Source organism: Ictalurus furcatus, chromosome 12 (genome assembly GCF_023375685.1).
Source record: "Ictalurus furcatus strain D&B chromosome 12, Billie_1.0, whole genome shotgun sequence".
Lineage (NCBI taxonomy): Eukaryota > Metazoa > Chordata > Actinopteri > Siluriformes > Ictaluridae > Ictalurus > Ictalurus furcatus.
In genome coordinates, this window is record NC_071266.1 from 7291882 (window position 1) to 7310796 (window position 18915).

The 18915-nt window shown below is 39.5% G+C and overlaps 2 protein-coding genes across 7 annotated transcripts in view; one reads left to right on the forward strand and one right to left on the reverse strand.

Annotated features, from left to right (window-relative positions):
- Positions 1-5076: 5076 nt before the first annotated feature.
- LOC128615848 (retinal cone rhodopsin-sensitive cGMP 3',5'-cyclic phosphodiesterase subunit gamma-like) lies at positions 5077-6340 on the forward strand. The gene is made up of 2 exons (XM_053638201.1): positions 5077-5564; positions 6111-6340. Exons 1-2 carry the CDS (start codon positions 5414-5416, stop codon positions 6185-6187), a joined length of 228 nt encoding a protein of 75 aa, XP_053494176.1. The 5' UTR covers positions 5077-5413; the 3' UTR covers positions 6188-6340.
- Positions 6341-8199: 1859 nt separating this feature from the next.
- The window catches only part of rbfox2 (RNA binding fox-1 homolog 2), a 70867-nt gene continuing 60151 nt past the window's right edge, over positions 8200-18915 (reverse strand). For 5 of the 6 annotated variants that reach the window (XM_053638969.1, XM_053638967.1, XM_053638966.1 and 2 more), the window contains 4 exons: positions 17056-17098; positions 12736-12830; positions 12525-12606; positions 8200-10956 (listed from right to left, as the gene is read on the reverse strand). In XM_053638969.1, coding sequence (XP_053494944.1) covers positions 10912-10956; positions 12525-12606; positions 12736-12830; positions 17056-17098 — 265 coding nt within the window. In that variant the 3' untranslated portion in view covers positions 8200-10911. Of the gene's footprint in view, positions 10957-12524; positions 12607-12735; positions 12831-16566; positions 16610-17055; positions 17099-18915 lie in introns of those variants that run through there. The other variant, XM_053638968.1, reaches the window with a different exon arrangement.

Sequence of the window (18915 nt, forward strand, 5' to 3'; positions counted from 1 at the left end):
AATTTTTGACCTGGCTTAGTTCATTCCCAAATAGAGAGAGAAGGGGCTGTCGTTAAAACGCCCTTCTCGAGGTACATTTGTTTTTTCATTTCTTATCTTCGTAGGGACTTAAGGCTGAGATGCTGAGAGGTTCTTGATTGTTTAGAGTCTCTAAACCCCACTGAGACATGCTTGTGATTTTGGTTTTTATAAATAACCTTCACTTGATTTGACTTGTCTATCTGTTTCAGTGTGCTGCCCCTTATATACAGCAGTTACCCCATATTATCCCATCAACATCAAACTCCTACCATGCTGAGAGCGTGTTTTCATTCCAAGTGTGTCTAGAACTTCAGGTTAATTAAGGGTGCAGTGCACTTGGGCTATACTGAGGTATAAATATAGAGCAAAAAGCACAACCCAAGCCACATTTAGCTGGCTAATCTTTCCAGTGAAGATTATGATAATTATGTAAGGACATGAGTGTGGGTGAACCACAACAACGACAAAGGCTGATGGGAACTCCTGTGACAACCTGATTTCAACTTAAAGACTGTTTAAGAACATTTAATCATGCATTTAAATCAACCATACTGCAAGTACTGAAGTAAAAACGTAAGGCCACCAAGATAATAAAGGATTTGGTGTCAGATACCCAAGAACAGAGCTACTTGGTAAATAAACCATGTATTTATTTTATAGCTATGTCAGAGCTAAAACTCATCTGGTCTGAGAGCACCATGACCTCACAGGTGAAATATAGCACCAGAGTAATTTATTACCCATACAGGTCACTGCAACACTGAATCGTTTATCACCGAAACATCCTGAAGTTGGTTTTACACAAAAATCTCTCAGTAATTCGAACAATTTCGAGGCTGATTTGCCCCTGAGATGTCCTCGTTTTAAGCTGGTCTTGAATGATTATTTTTCCACATTATCAAGTGACGTGGGGTGTGTAGAATCCAATCCCATCCTATCTACCAAATCTACTCACGGTCCAGACTCAATTTAAAACGGGGTTATAAAATAACTGAAGTTTGGGAGAAAGGCCATGCCTTCAATTTTTTTCCTATTTAACTTCTCCACTAGTGACAGTTTCTACACCAACTGCCTCCACAAATCCTCTCTACTATACAACAACTCGTACCCAAGATTCTTTGGGGCTGTGGCTAGCTAGTGTAAAACTAACACGGAAGCCGTGCAGAACTCCTGCCCAGGTTTTGACAGTTCCATTTAGTTAAGAGTGTAGTCTGTATTCGCAAAAATATGTTCAATATTCACAGCTCAGCATCACATAGTGAGTTTCTTTGGATGATTGTGGTACATTAGCTTCCTAAAGGGTTTCTATGGGGCAGTATAACACACTGTTGTAATGTTTGACATGGAAATCAAAGAGACCCTTTGGGTACTAGTTGGAACTTTTTCAATGTAAAAAGTGCAGTGTACACCATACACTCATTTGTAAAGTGAAGGCACTGTTGGTACAGGTTCTGGAGATCTTGGTTTGGAACCCAAACACCATTGAAATCAGGTGCTTGAGGACGGCATTGTTTTTTTTTAAAAAAAATGACAACTGCATGAGCAAGTCAATGTTGTGGTCATGACAGGCATTAAAATAAGATGAGATCATTGGATGACTAATGGTTCTAGGTTTCTAATGAGGTTCTATTTGGAACATTTCCATTTTCTGAAAGGGAAACCTATTGTTTTAGGAGTCTACATTAAACCTTATTGGGAATGTAGTTGAAAAAAAACAAAAAACAAACTTAAGAGCCATTTCACCGAATGGGTGCCATTTCAGTCCCCAGGACATTATATGTATAAATATGCATGAAAATGAACTGTAAAATACATTTTATTATTAAGCAAAGTGTCCTGCACATTAATCTAACTGCACATTCAAAATTGAAACCATTTATATAATACATCATTTCAAACATTAATAAAAAACTACCTAGAACACTGAAAAAATAGTACTTGTTACCTGTCCTCGCTCTCTAACACTACACTTTACCAGGAAATATAATAATTAAAATCCTTCAGAATTTTATTTTTTTGTTTTTTTGCATTGTTGGGTGACTCCATATCCCAACTACGCTTTAAAAAAATCTTAGAATTAGTTGACACGCTTTTAGACATGCTTTTTAAACGACAAACGAGTTTGACATGGAATGACATTTGATTATGTAAATCACTTGAATCCAATTGACAGAAACTGGATGGAAACCTGAACCAGTAGTTAAAAACATCTCCTGGTTTCATGTGTCAGCACCAGCTCCACCGCATGTCTGTGGAAAGGGAACACTTTATGTATAGTATTCCCTTAAAGAAGGCTCTAGAAAGATTCAAAATAATATATTTTTTTAAATCCTATATGAGGTACTGTGTATCCAAAAAAAAAAAAAAAAAAAAAATCACAAAGTGAATAAATGTTTCTAAGAGATGCCTCTAAAAAAGACGTATACTGAGATTGTTATATCACTAGACCCATCATTAGATCAGTGGCTTCCATTAAACCATGAGTCATGAGTAGCTCTTGGCTGCTTAAGCATTGTTGATGCACTAAGCTCACATCAGGCCCGGTGTGTACTCAGTCCCATGAAAGCTCGGATGCCCTTTCTCTCCCGTAAGCTCTCCTTAAAATACACCTAAATCTTTTCATCCCTTTGCCCATTCTCTTTGAAGAAGGGAATGTGTATGTGTGTGTGTGTGTGTGTGTTTGTGTGTGCAGGCAGGTAATGAAAGAGATCAGAAAACTTCTGGAAGAGTTGTGAGAAGTGGGTGGGTGGCTGCAGGGGATTAGAGAAATGAGTATAAAAGAGGACGATGGATGCCAGAAGAAAAGTAGAAGAGAGACTGCAGAAGAAGAAAAAAACAAGCTGAGGATTCAAGCTCACCTTTGTTTTGCATCTCTGTACGTGCTCTCTGAAAGGCTGACCGCTGTGAAACGCTGAGGTAAGCATCCAGGCATTCGGTCCGAGCTGAGCCCATAGCTAGTGCACAGCAATGGTATTGTAAAAGAGGTAGGGTTTTTTCTTCATGAGATAATTATGATAATTCCTTAGATTTATATAGTGCTTTACATAGTTGGGGGGGGGGGATCTCAGCCACCACCAGTCTGTAGCATCCAACCGGATGATGCGATGGCAGCCATAGTGCGCCAGAACCCCCGCCACTCCAGCTATTAGTGGAGAGGAGAGGGATGTAGCAATGTAGTGATGTAATTCAGAGATGGGATTATTAGGGGCCCATGTTAGATAAGGGCCACTGGGGGAATTTCGCCAGGACACAAGGGTAATACCCTTACACTTTATGAGAAGTGTCCTGGGATTTTGAATGACCACAGAGAGTCAGACCTCGGTTTAATGTCTCATTCAAAAGAGGGTGCTGTTTTTACAGTATAGTGTCCCCGTCACTACAGTATACTATGGCATTAGGGCCCACACAGACCACAGGGTAAGCACCCCTTCTGGCCTCACTAATACCACTTCCAGCAGAAACCTTTGTTTTCCCCAGGAGGTCTCCCATCCAGATAGTGGCCAGGTTCAACCCTGCTTAGCTTCAGTGAGAAACCAGGAGAGGACTGCAGGGAGATACGGCTCTGGAATATGATTATTTTATCAGGCTGATGAACACAGCTAAGAGGCTGGAGAGAAAAAGAGAGTGAGAGAAAGACTGGCACAATGCACAAAACCAGCCCATCTGGCACCAACAACCATGCCACGGTTAACGTCAATGCCATTTTTCCCTATTCTGATCTTTGATGCGAACATTAACCGAAGCTCTTGACCTGTATCTACATGATTTTATGCATTGTGCTGCTGCCACATGACTGGCTGATTGGATAACTGCAATGCATGTGCAGGTGTTCCTAACAAAGTGGACAGTGAGTGCATTTCTAGATATTTTTTTTTTTACTCACTTCAAGCTTGAAAAGCTTGTTCTAGTGTCAAATAATTTTGCTAATTTAAGCATTTTTTTTTCTTGAAAGAATCAAAATGATCTGCCATTAGCACAAAGCAATGTAAAGTTTGAAATGAGTAAATATGTCTAGAAATAGGTTTAATAATCTTATATTTGGTTAACTGTAATCTTATCATAGGAAATGCTAGATAAATCTGACTATATTTAGACTATTTTCTGAAATATATATATATATATATATATATATATATATATATATATATATATATATATATATATATATATATATATATATATATATATATATATATATATATATATATATAATATCCACCTACCTGAATGTTTTTGGGAGGTGGGAGGAAACCAGAGAACCCTGAGGAAAACCCATACAAATGCATGGAGATAACGCATCAAAACCCCACACAGACAGTAACCCGAGCTCAGGACCAATGAGTTTTGTTTTGTCCATTTCTAATATCTTAGCATACTTTATTTGACCCTTTTTTGGTACTTATGGTTATAAAAGAACATCTGTAACACAACCCACTAAATGCACTCGAGTTAAAATCCACCTTCATTTTGTCCTAAGGGTGTGCAAACTTTTGCACTTGCCCAAATTCATTACATCCAAACAACTTTCAAATGAAAAAGCAGGCAAGCCAAGCAACTGAAGGTTAAGGGTCAGAAGGGAGACTTGACTCTACTGGGAACTCACAACCTATCACAAGCTTAGAACCTTAACTCCTAAGCTACCATTACCCAACATGCTTTGTGTTGAGAATCAGTATACTGTTATAGTTTGATAGATAGGAACTCGGATAACAGCGTCCTATTGCTGAATTGTCACTTCCCCTAGAAGCAAGCAAAGTCAGCTCTTCTGAAATCCCTTGCACAGAATACAAATTACAGAGCTCAGTCTAAGTGGCCTACATTAGCTCATTGAGGTCAGGGGTTATGTAAACATACTATAAATAGCCTAGTCTTTAAAAATAGCCAGGCTCGTTTGGAATTGCAGCAACAGTTAGAGTCAGTTAAATGATTGCACTGTCAGGAGCAGTAATTGACTTGATGAAGTGGTGTGGAAGAAATGAATTAATGAAAGAGAGATTAAAACATCAAAGGACAAGATGAAAGATGAACCAGTTGAACAAAAATGGCACTTAATATACAATGTGGAATGAGGAACAGCTGGAAGACAGGCAGCAGATTTCTCAGTGTGTCTCAGACAAAGCACATGTTAACCTTTCATCCTGACAGACTCCTTACCCAAAGCATTCCCAAACACCCAATTACAAATGAAGCAGAATCAAATCAATATTCATGCACATATCTGAGGATGAGAGACTTGATCAAGGGCCGAATGTGGCGCACTTTCAGAACTGGGATTCAATAATCACCACTGGTCCTTAGAGAACATTAAAAATTGTAGCCGTAGCTAAGAGAGTGATTTCTAGCGTTAACTTGTAGTATTTTCAGCAGCAATGTCATATTTCATATTTAGGAAATGAATGCAATGGATGCCCCAGCACCCACAGACAAGAAGGGACCTCCCAGGTTCAAGCAAAGGATAGTCCGGACTTTCAAGAGCAAAGCACCAAAACCAGGCCAGAAGGGTTTCGGAGAGGACATCCCTGGAATGGAGGATCTCGGCACAGGTAAACAAACACACCACAAATATCAAACTGCCTTCATGCCTTTCTTTGTGCTGCAAAAGCACCACTTTTTTATTCATCTCTCAAATTCAGGATCTTTGCAGATGATGCAAAGTTGAAAGGAATCCTGTGTGCAGTAGTAATAGTAATCTCAATCTGGCCAAAGGTTTGTGGACACCTGACCATCCCATTCTAGATTGAGTCCTCCACTTTGCTGTTATAATAACCTCCACTGTTCTTGGAGGTCTTCTTAGTGAGGTCTAGCACTGGCTGAGAAGGTCTGGTGCTCCATTCATCCCAAAGTGGGGTTGAGATCAGGGCTCTGAAGTTCTTTTATGCCATCAGTCATGCTGGAACAGGTTTGGGCTAGGCCTTAATTCCAGTGAAGGGAAATGTTACTACTACAGCATACAAAGAAATCCTATACAATTGTGTGCTTCCATCTTTGAAGAAGACCCACATATGGGCGTGAAGGTCAGGTATCTACATACCTTTAGCGATATAGCGTACTGTACGCATTTAATTTCTGACTGTTTCTCTCTTCCGCAGACTTCACTGTGATTTGTCCGTGGGAGGCTTATGGCGACATGGAACTAAGCGATCTGGCCAAATATGGAATTTTGTAGCTTTCAGTTTTGTATGTCTTTGTTTTGGACCCTTCTTCTTTGACATGTTCTTATTGTTGAGTAGTTCATGGTGCTACATTTCACTAACCTGGACAGTCAAAATATATTAAAGTGCCCCCACCCCCACATTTAACATCATTGAATTGATCTAGAAGCTTCGCCGCATCCCTTGATTCCTTTGAGGCCATTTTAAGAATTGGTACGTCCAAAAAGATGGCACACTTCAGCTGCTTTCCAGACCATGCACTGAAGGATATAAGATCGAGGAATCAAGGAGGCATCATTTCACATTCTGGGATGCATCCCATGCTGCACAGCCTAAATTTGCATACTGAAATATGATTGGTTCTTATATTTTATGATGCAATTCTACTCACCCATAATGATGTTGTGTTCCAATGAGATCGTCAAGTCTGAATTTCTTGAATGTACTGGCTTAATATTGTTGATAAAGATTTCTTTTCTTTTTTTTTTTTTTTTAATTTTCATGACAAAAACGAATGTGCAATTCAACCTTCTGCAGTATATGTGGCAAAATCTAATTTCCTTATAATAAAAAAAAAAAAACACTCAGAACTAGTGGAGTGAACGTCACTTATACAAAAGGTATTTAAAAAACACTAAACACTTCATTCTGTGCTCCAGAACATGTCGCAAGACCTGAGAGGAAACTGCTGCCTTCTTACTCATTGCTTGAGAGAATAAACAACCACGTTGACCACACTGAAGTTATCCATTATGTTTTATTCCTGAAGAAAACACTGCTTTGGTCTTGTTAGACTAATACAGTATTAGCCAGCTAGAACTTCATCCAAATCACTAAAGTGAACACACTTTAATCAAATGTAACTAAATGTGTACACGGCTGTCTTATTAGCTAATTAATTAACTCAATTGTTTCAGCCTGTTCGGAGAATATCAGAGGAGTGACCATAGTGGAAATGGGCTTTTACACAGCAATCTGGTGTTCCATCATAAGAAGGATTTAACCTTAGAACGTTTGCGAGATAAGGGCCAATGGAGGAATTTCACCAGGACGCCAGGGTTACACCCCTACTCTTTATAAATTGAATCAAACTGTTCTAGTGGACTAGACAAGAAAAATATGATGTGTAAACTATATGTGTGCACCCATGGAAAACCCTTCATATATCAATTTTTGAAACTTTCTACTAATATATTATATATATATATATATATATATATATATATATATATATATATATATATATATATACACATATACACACACACACACACATGAAAGCTAAAGACTTTCCTAAACAACAGAAACATGCTTCTCTTTTGCATGTAGCTCAACCACAAGTTCTAGCATTTGAAAGTCTGTTTAAAACTGAATGAGAGAAAATTGTGAAGTGAAGATTTCTGCCTATGGCACAGCAGCATAGTGGTTAAACTGAATTAATTTGGCTTATATCTATTTTGCTACAGCATGTAGCTATCACCTTGATTAAAGTGTGACATTCGCGGTGTGAGGAAATCACACTTGGCTAACAAGGTTTTAGATCTCTTCAGGCAGATGAACCATTTGCAGCACTGCATATAGTAAGACGGATTCTTACCCGACGTGATCTTTTATCAGGCCTAGACAAGACTACAAAATAAATAAAAACATTTCAACACTATTTTTGATGGAATATATACGTATTCTGATAGTAGATGTGTGGAACTATACTACGGGCAGAAAAAGCCTATTTTGTCCAAAACCATATTTTTCATAATTCATGCACCATGACATTTGACCAGTTTCTCCAGACTTCACACTATTATACACGTCCAGCCAAAGACTAAAACTAAATCCAAACTAGAAGTCAAAATCAAAATCAACCCTGGTGCAATTTGGACCCCTTTTTTTTTTCCTGTACACTGAAATAAATTCACCTAAAATGATTTAATCTTTAAAAAAAAATTATCGTCAGCCTTTAGCTGAAATAAAACTCAATACACATCTCGATGACTTTGCTCTCCCAAAGACAAAAAAACCCCCAAAACTCGTTTGTGCATATATTTTAAAAAAAAACAGTTTATATGGACATTCAGATACAAATTACATCACAAATGGCATCCGAGTATGCAGAGAGGAAAAGTTCAAAACCAAAACACACTCACATTGTAAACTAAAGGATAATATGCACAACATGTATTATATAATAAATGTGCAAAGATGGAAAGGAGATTATAGGATAGGATTGGGACGCTGCCGAAGGAGGCAGCTTGTTTCTTTCCCATCCTGACTGTACAGCTGGACGTTACTGGAAACCTGTGCTCTATAAGATGATCCAACAAATCTAGACTCACACGCCCTTCGCCGGGTTTTTTTTTTTTTTGGAGGAATTTTCGATCAGAGCCGCAAATTCCAATCCTGGTTTGATTCGCGGGATAGAATTCATTAATAAATATCACCAGACTGAGATGAGTCTAGTCCTGTCTGGCCTTTAGACTACTGTTTTAACAGTAGTATTTTAGCCACTATACACATAGGAAAGCTGCAAACAATGGACAAATCCATCCTTATTTATCCAACACAGAACTTGGAAGAGTCAAGGCAAAGGGGGAGGTTGATCGCAGTTAAATGATGTCCTAATTTTCTTGATAACACTGAGAAATGTAGTGCATAGGCTGCAAAGTACCTAATGGACAGCAAAAACAGTTAACACCCTTCCATCTCAATGAGCTTTCAGAGAGAGGCGGGGAAATTCCTTAAACCTTAATACACGTTCCACTTCCAGGACTCGGAACAGTGGAATATAATTCAACCCCTATATCACACAAATAAAAAAACAAAACAAAAAAACATCAACAACAACCAAAAAAAGACAAAACGTGGGGTTCAACTAAAAAGCTTAAAGTATGAAATGTGTTCTATATTTACTTACAGTATAAGTGTTGACTGTTGATAAGCAACACAGCTGAAATCAGTTTTAAACGGGTGAATCCATACACAATTAAATACCCAGTAGTTCAGGTTTCATGCTTTTCCAACATTCCGGCACGGAAGTACTGATACACGACTCGGAACGAAGCACGTACACGGATAAATCCTGACCACAGAATAACCTGCTTATATTCGACTGATAGGTTTGTTAATAAATTACGCTGGAAACTGGATGTCGATGGCACAGCAGACACTGCAAAATCCATTTCATTTCAAACCGCTTTTTTCTTTTGCTTTTTTTTTTTTTTTTTTTAAAGTCACTTCAAAAATCAAACAGTAAAATCTATTGATACAAAAATAAAACAAGGAAAACAACAGAAATTACCATAGGCTCATACATATAAGCAAAAAAAAAAAACAACAAAAAAAAAACAAACAAAATGTGCTTCACAAAATCTTTGGAACCAAAATTCATAAGACATAATATCAATATTCAGAAGATAAGAGTAAATACATGTAGAGAAGCGAGGAAAAAAAAAAAAAATACTATGTAGCTTAGCGTTTTCTTTTTTTTTTTTTTTTTTTAAAAAAAAAAACAATCCAAAGTTTACACTTGCTGCACACCCTGTTGTGAAATGAGGCAAGTTGCATATCTGACAGCACGATTCTTGTAAAAAGGTCCCAAAATCCAATAAGGGCCTTAACTAATTGTATAAAAATTCTTAGTGTGCGTTGTCCCCCCACCCCCCCCCCCAGCTAAACTTAACCGTGTTACATATAGTGTTACATTTTGATAATTTTATAATTTAACCTCCATGTTTAAATAGGAGCCAAGAGGTCACAGGGACGGCATGTTAAAGAAATGGTCTAATAATAATAATAATAATAATAATAATAATGAAGTTTGGTAACATTTTTGTTCTAATCTAGTTTATTTGCATATTGTTACTAATTAACTGTAAAGGTACGTCTTTTCAAAAAGACCTCGAAAGCAGGAGGTCGTTTTAACACAAACGAACAAACAAACAAAAAAAATTATTCTAAGCAAGGTTTTCTGTAGGTTATATTTATGACACATCGTCCCATATGCGTGCGGAAAATCCCGCCGGTCCGTAACAGCTGTCAGTTTCGTTTTACATCCCAGTCTTTTCTTTCCTCATGAGATTAAAAAAAAAAAAAAAAGAAAGAAAAAGAAAACAGAAAAAAAAACAAACAACAACACACCTCTTCAAACAGTCATCTTCCTTTCGTGTCGTGTTTTCTCGGGTCCTCTACTAAAGAACGTGCGGGATCTACTTGTTGGTGGCTCGTGTGGCCCGTGTCCTCTTATGGTCAAACGCGGTGGTGTGGGCAGGATTCTTCGATAGGGCTAGGTATAGTGTAGTGTGATACTCTGAAGAGCGATGTACAAACTTTGTCCGTTGTAGTCCAGACTCTCTGTGCACGTGGAGTTTGTTGGCCGCTAGAACCGTTCCTCTAGAGCCATTACTGCATGCATATGTGCAGAGAAACGTGCCAAAGAATAGGAAAGAATACATTTTTATTAATTTTTTTTTTTTTTTCAGCCGTGCAATTCTTCAGTCAGCGTCTCGCTCGTCTTGTAAAGTTACTTTTAGGTATGTAATTTGATTTTATTTTCAAATTTTTTCTTTTTTTTAAAAACCCACTTGTAGTGATGTACTTTCCTTTCTCAAGTATTTATTCTTAAGCGGTGCGTTTTCGTTTTGTCCACAAAAAAAAACCAAAAAAAAAAAAAAAAACAGGCTCTTAAGAGACTGGCTGTTGGTAAAAGTTTGGGCGAGGTGGTGGAGCTGAGAGGTTCGGGAGATTAGTAGGGAGAAAACCTGCTGTATCCGCCCCTGTATAGGGTGGCCTGTGGAGGGGTAGGGGGAGAAACACAAAACAGAAAAGGTTAGAACAATGTGGCTGTTAGAGAAGCATATAAAATAGCATTTTTTTTTTTCTTCCAGATTTTATGAACAGACAAACGTGTAAACTAGTTGTGAGTGGTATGAACGCAAAAACACGTCACGGTGTAAAATCACGTCCCTTTCAATTCATGAGGACCAGATATCAAAAGTATTTTGAAGGGGTAAAACCTCAGTACGTTCTCGATATAGTGCTTTCATAAACCCCTTGTCGGAGGTAGACTCTAGGGCTGGGTGATATATCGATATACTATCAGATATCGTGATAAATGATACACTGTTCTGAGACATCGTTGGTATGGTGATGTATTTTTTTTTAAAAATGTTTTTAATAATTACAAATGAAATGGTACGAGTTGACGTAATTTTTGAAAAAAATTTAATCATCTTTGTAGGCTTTGTACGCAGAAAATTTATTTATTTATTTATTTTTTATTTGTAAAGCATTTCTTTATTTTTCCTCGCTCTGATTTGCACCGTTCTCTCGTAGTATTCTCATAGGACCTTTTCCTCGAGATATTGTGACTTTTTGGGTAATAATTTTTGTAGAGTGGCCGTTGTACAAGCATAGTATCCTGACAGACTCTATTTCGCATTCATCATTTCCCTTGACGTTCAAGTGAGGCGAGAAAGGCTGCGTTCACGCCATGTCGGAATTACCGTAATTACTAGATGACAACCGGGACCGTTCTACTCGGAGCTGTTCACGGAATTAAATGAATCTGCGTATGGTATGTCGTTTATTTTCAGATGAATCTTGCGTTATTAAGATTAAGACGAAGTATTACGCGGAAATATTACGAGATAACTTCTTAACTACGTTTTACAGCTGAAGCCGCTGCCGTTTTGAGTGTTTCCGCATGATGTCGCAGCAGCCATGTGGTGTAAGTCGGAGCTCTCTGGAAATTCTAATTGAGAGTTGTGAAAAAGTTGTAATTATGAGTCCTATGGAGTCAGACTCACGCAATTACGTCAATGCAGCTAAAGCACTACTGTCAGACCGGAGGAATGGGGCGGGGCTTCATAGGTGTCAGTTTATATCAAGAGAGTTCAAAACACTTGCGCAACTGTTAATCATTCAAAAATCAATTGGGAAGACGACTGAACTTTTCGTGTGTTTTTACGTGTTTACGTAAAGTAGCACGCTCTAACATGTTTATAAAAAACAAACAAACAAAAGACACAGTTCCGATACAAAATACATTTTCAAAGATTTACAGGACTTCGCTTTTCCGATGAATATGAATGCATTTCAACGATACGTTTATCTCTGTAACGCTTCATCACATCACACTGTGCTCTGGGTGTGATAGTAAATCAGTCTAAAGTGATTGACAAATAGAAAGAGAGCGCTGTTTTTTGTGTAAATAACGAGCAAGGCCTCGATGTATATTTGTCAAAATCTGTGGTAAAGCAAATCCAGCAATCATACCGTGCACTGCTAATTTGCATGAGATACTCAGTCAAAGATCTTATCAGAACATTGCTGATGTCAACGAAGAGCTAGCCATACCATTGCGCCCACTCCATATGCGGCAGCCGCGGGGGCTGCTAGCGCTGTAGCGTAGGGATCCGCCGCATACACGCGACCATAACTGAAATAAAATATAATTATTTTAGACTAGAACTAGAATCTCAGTATAATGGATGTCAACTGTGTTACAAACAAAGAGTCTAGGTACAGCACGTGCTAACATGTTCAGAACAGCTGCATGGATGCTAACCTGTCACTATAGGCTGCTGCGGCGGCCGCCGCTGCTGCTGCTGTCGGACCTGCTACGGCGGTGGGCTGGGCGTAGCGATACGCCGCATAACCACCCTAAACACAGAAAGAGTCACAGAGAAAGAGAGAGAGAGAGAGAGAGAGAGAGAGAAGAGAGAAGAGAATATTATATAGATGAGATAAACGCCAGGTAGCACCCACAGTAGCTTAAACAGTGTAGCATGGTAGAAGGAACACGTATTAGGCGTTAGGCATGATACGATATCAAATAACAAGCAAACTGCTATTAATGATCAGATGCAAACCACATTCTGAGAACGGAGCTGAATTTTGATGTTTTAGCTGTGAGTGTGTCTCTTCCTCACTGGCAAATCACGGCCATGGGATTACCTCAAAACTCGATTGATTACGTCATGCCAAAAAAACAAACAAACAAACAAAACAGAAATGCCATGTTGACTTTTTGTCGATGAGGAAGACACAAACTGAAATCAGTCGGAATTACGTGTGCAGCCTGAGTGCCATATCTCACCCTCCCCAAACCCCCAATGCACGCTCCACACAACGAAGGGTGAGCAAGTCATTTGACTGGTGCCAGTACACACAGACAGTCAGAAACAGTGAGATTAAGGGAAACGTTCATTCACACTCGTGGCACCACAACCACACAGACAGACAGACAGACAGAAAGACAGACACGCATACAGACAGCATGCACCCCAAACTGAATACAAAAACAAAAAAAACCCCAAAAAACAAACAAACAAACAAACAAACAAAAAAAAACAAGCGATTTCTGCCAATCACACCACTGCATTCTACCCTAGAGCCAATCAAGTAATACTCCCACATTCCCCCACACACCTGCAGAGATGGTGGGGACAGCAGGGGTACAGGGAGAGAGGGAGAGAGAGAAAGAAATTAAGTAAGAAAGGAAGGAAGGAAGGGAGGACAAAAAAGGAAGGAAGAAAATAAAAAGAAAGAAAGAATTACAGGAAGATATAAATATATAAAAGGAAGGGAAGTGAAAAAAAACAGGAAAAAGAAAGATTATAAAAAAATCAAGAATGAAAAAAAGAAAAGGAAACAGAAAGGAATAAAGAAGGGGAAAAGAGATACAGAAAGAAAGAAAGACAGGAAGAAATAAATGTATAAAAGGAATGAAAGGAAGAGAAAAGGAAAGATTACAAAGAAAGAAAAGGAGAAAGAAATAGAGAAAGGAATAAAGAAGGGAAAATAGAAAGAGAAATAATAAAAGGAAATAAACGAAAATGAAAAGGAACAAATTTAAAGGAAGAAAGAAATACAGAAACTTTAAACAATGAAAGGAAACAGAGAAAAACAGGAGAGAGTAAGAAAGGGAAAAATAAAACTAGAAAAGAATGAATGAAAAGTAAATGCAGTGCTAGGTCTAAAGCAATAAATAGAAAAAAGGGAGAAAAGCAAAAGAGCAAGAGGCTGAGAGAAAAGGAGTGCTAGATAGAGGGGAGGAGAGAGGGATAGAGAGGGATACGGGGAGGTGAGAGAGAGGGGGACAGAGGGGGAGAGAGAGGGATAGAGAGAGGGATACAGGGAGGTGATACAGAGGGATATGGGGAGGTGAGAGAGGGAGAGAGAGGAGAGAGAGAGAGATAGGGGAGGTGAGAGAGAGGGAGAGAGCGGGGAGAGAGAGGGATAAGGGGAGGTGGGGGGGCACGGGGAGGTGAGAGAGAGAGAGAGAGAGAGAAGGGGGGGCACGGGGAGGTGAGAGAGAGCGAGAGAGAGAGAGAGCAAGAGAGAGAGAGAGAGAGGGGAGACGGGGAGGCGAGAGAGTGAGAGAGAGACGGGGGGGGGTATGGGGGCACGGGGAGGTGAGAGGGGGGGACACGGGGAGGCGAGAGAGTGAGAGAGAGACAGAGGGAGAGAGAGACAGAGGGAGGGGGGGTATGGGGAGGTGAGAGAGAGGGGGGGGCACGGGGAGGTGAGAGCAGGTATCTAAGGGCGGTAAGTGTGCCTGCATGCCAACACTGCTCCAGTCAGCATGCCACAGTGAGACAGAGATACGGGGAGATTCTGGGAAGGGGTCAGAATCACAAAATCATTTCTCTACAGCTAATGTGCTAACAGCGCCGTGGAGCCAGATGTGATTTCTGCTGGAAAACTCCGCACATCTGGGAAGATGTTGATTTGGAAATGGTGCTAGAATGGGATCGAGTGTGAAACATGAAATTAGGCATGTGCTGATAATCACTCTTATGGCAGCGTCGATGTGCTTTTAAGAGATACGCTGTAGTATCTGGAAAACACAAAATGAACTCTACAGATTGATGTGATTAGAAACACAGAAGGTGGAGGTCATGTCAAGCTGATTTCATGTCTGGGATATTATTTAGAATGTAAAAAAAATTTTTGTAGTTGTCCAATGGACATGTAGGTTCAACAACCGGGAAAAAAACCCCCCCTCCTTTTTGACTTTCATTAAACAAATGTTTATATTTGGAATGCAGGTCATCTGGATGACAGTAGAACGAATGTTACTACATGGTGACTACGCAGAAACATGACAAGATAATAGGACCTAACTTGATTTGCGGACGTTCCACAACATTACATGGAAGTATAAATGGATAAACCCTAGGCCAACTAGTGGCCATGCGGTCATGTGACCTGACAGCGAGTGCAAGTTAGTGTAATAGCTAGTTGTGTTTATTTGAAGATCTTGGGTTTTAATGCACTCTAGGTTGATAATCTAGCAAAAATCTACAAATGTCATATGATCGATGAGCTAGATGTTATGACAAGCAGGGATCCTGAATAAGTTTCAGCTCAGTACGATTCAGTTCAGAACAATGAAGTTAAATATGGTTCAGATTCATACGGTTCAGTACAGTTTCATTTAGTTCAGTATGTTTTGGTTCATTAAGGAACCAAGTTAGTACGATTCGGTGGGATTGAATTCATTACACTTTGGTTCACTAGAATTCATTTCAATACGATTCAGCTCAGTACAATTCAGTTCAGTATGAATCGGTTCAATACGATTCAATTCAGTAGGATTCAGCTCAATATGATTCAGTTCGGTATGATTTGGTTCAAAACAATTCAATTCAGTACACTTTGGTTCAGTACGATTCAACACAATATAATTCAGTTTAGTATGCTTCGGTTCAATATGATTGAACTCGATACAATTTGATTCAGTACGCCTTGGTTCAGTACAGTTCAGCTCAATACTATTCAGTTCAGTATGATTTGGTTCAGCTTGATTCAATTCAGTACGCTTCAGTACAGTACGATTCAGCTCAGAACAATTCAGTTCAGTATGAGTTTGTTCAATACAGTATGCTTCGGTTCAGCACGATTCAATTCAGTGTGATTCGGTTCAGAATGATTCAGCTCAATATGATTTAGTTCAGTAGGACTCATTATGGCCAATGAATCAAGTTTTTTTTTTTATAAAACAATACAAAAAGTTTAATATTTTTTAAAAAATGCAATTAAAAAAATATATCATCGGCACATGCCTACGTGTAAGGGACTTGTACTACAAGCTAAGGTTTCACTTTAAAAGTTTTATTTTATTTTAAATAACACATTTGCCTTTTTTTTTTTTTTAATAAACCTTTGAACAGAAATGACCATTCTCGCAGGAGTGGAAAGGCAGGCTGAAATTAGCTCTTATGCTGGATAAATTTCTCCCCCTTCCCTTCACCCATGTCAGATTGCAGTGAGTTAGTAGGGAAACAGAAACGCATTAACAATCTCAAACAATCAATATGTCAAACAAATTTATTAATTGATAAATCAGTCAGTCAGAACGAGAGATGCACACTATCCGTCAGAGAAACCCTACCTGCGGCAATCTGCTACTAACCACAGAGTCCTGAAACACTATTCTACGGGGAGAACAGAAAGAGCTATCGTCAACCTGGACACACACACACACTCATATATACACACACACACACACATACACACACACATTCATACACACAGGCAGGTGCTCGCTCACTCACTCACACACAAATACACAGAGACGCTCAGGTTCATGCCACTCTCGCACACACGCACAGAGCCGTCTATTCGTCAACCTGCAGTTTGACCTCGATTTGTCTGAGGATCAGATTTATACATTTAATAAAAGACATTGCTTGTGTTGGTGAATCAGCAAAATGGAAGTTATACTTTAACAGGAAAAACTGCTGATCTGGTGTAATTCCGAATGAGACGACTCGGTGCCACTCGTCGTCACACATCCTGCAAACCACTCTGACTCAGAGTGAAGGAGAAAGAGAGGAGGATGAGGAGAAAGAGAGAAGGAGAGAGAGGGAACGATACTTACATAGAGGTCTGCTGGCCCATAGAAACCATCCTGGTACACCACACTGGGAGAGAGATAGAGAGAGAGATAGGGAGAGAGGGGAGGCAAGAAGGAGAGAGAGAGATAGAAGGAGGGAGTGTGAGAGTGAGAAAGAGGGGGTGAGAGAAAAAGGCAGAAAGAAAAAAAAAAAAAGAAGCGAGGACAAGGAAAGGCAGGAAGATGAAAAGAGCAGAAATGAAAGTGAACACGAGGAAAGAGTGCCACCCAGTGGCCGTGTGATGAGAGGCAGGAGATGAGTGGATGATGGACAGAGGAAAAGAAAAAAAAAACACAGCGTGGGAGAGAGAGAAAAAGACGTGAGGAAATTAGTACACACACGCATGCAGTGCACAGTGAAAATGCCACTTTCATCAGTCAGGTTTATGGTCAATCGTTAATGACGGTACTCTCGCGCACAAAATAACGAGGATGTCGATGAAACTGGCATTTTTGCCGTCATTACAGTGATCAGCATTTGGTTTGGATTTGAAAAGCACAGCACCCCACAAATAACACATGCAACATGCACAAATAATCAGAGTGCAAATGGAAAACACTAATAAAAACCTGGTTTAATCCATTTTTATTAACGGTTAAGGGAATCCACAGTCTGGTTAAAAAACCCTTTTACGCAGTTTTCCCACTTACCTCAAATGCAACCGCTTTGTTTACTTCAGTTTTACGCTGGAGCTACGAGATGAACGTAGCCTGTCTGCCTCATCCAAAATAGCGGCGAGTCTGTTTTTAGGCTCCGAATGGAATGAAATTACGCTGTGAGAATGTGTTACGTCTCATTGTCGCGCCTCACAGTGACGTTTTGTTCACGTTTATCGATTAGTCACACTTTTTGACACTTCTGAATGCGATTCAAGATGAATATTTACAAAAAAAAGATATCAGTCGAGAAACGTCTTACACTACGTTCACACTAACAAGCAATAGCTCTGTACTTGTACACTGCTTAATGACGATAAAGTTGAATCTAATCGAACACATTCATAGCTACTTATCACTTATAGCTAGTGCGGTCACATGTGGGGGTGGCCTCTCCAGAACAGTACCTATATGAGACAACAAAAGCTAATTAAATAACGCACTAATCAGTGTGAAACCTGGCTGTTTGATTTAATTCGCACTAGCTTTGTTAGCAAAGCACACAATCTGTACTAGCGCTAAATGCACTGGCCATCTCTGCTACTTCCTCCAGGCTTTAATTTACTTTGTAACGTCTCCATACACATTTTAATGACGGTATAGTGTGAAACCACGTTCTAAGTTTTCCTAACATTTTTGTGCGTCGAACAGAGCATGGGAATGAATTCCGAGTGAATAGGGAAGTGAAGAAACGCCTGAGCACACGCGCCGTATCATTGACCGGAGGAATCGTCAGAACTGGTCGTTTGGATTTGCCGCTTTGGCGTGTCGTGGCTCATTTGCACACAATTCACTGTGTTTCACTGTCGCAGAAAGTGTGGCTCGGTGTTGTGTGCATACATAAACATTCATCGTCTGCTTAACGGTTCGTCGCTTGCTAGTGTGAACGTAGTGTTAACGTTGGCTGCGTTCACCTTAGAGCTCCAGTGCTAAACCGAAGAAACGATTTACAGACTCGCCCTCATCGACTACATTTGAGGTAAATGGGAAGTTGCATACATTCCGTTAAACGTTTCATTTAATTAGCTTTCACGAATTAAAAGACTGTAACTACTAGCGCACTCATGAATCAGCTACGTGGCCTGTCTATTTCCTGTATAGTACAATTTATATGCTCTAACACACCTCAAGCAGCTAATGAAGCACTTGGAGCGTGTGTTAAAACAGTGAGAACTGTGAAAACTGTTG

What these genes read in the sequence shown, in the direction of transcription:
- LOC128615848 (XM_053638201.1), top strand. Translation starts at nt 5,414, where the DNA reads ATGAATGCAATGGATGCCCCAGCACCCACAGACAAGAAGGGACCTCCC. An exon ending in AATGGAGGATCTCGGCACAG is followed by an intron (nt 5,565 to 6,110) that starts GTAAACAAACAC and finishes TCTCTTCCGCAG; the next exon opens with ACTTCACTGTGATTTGTCCG.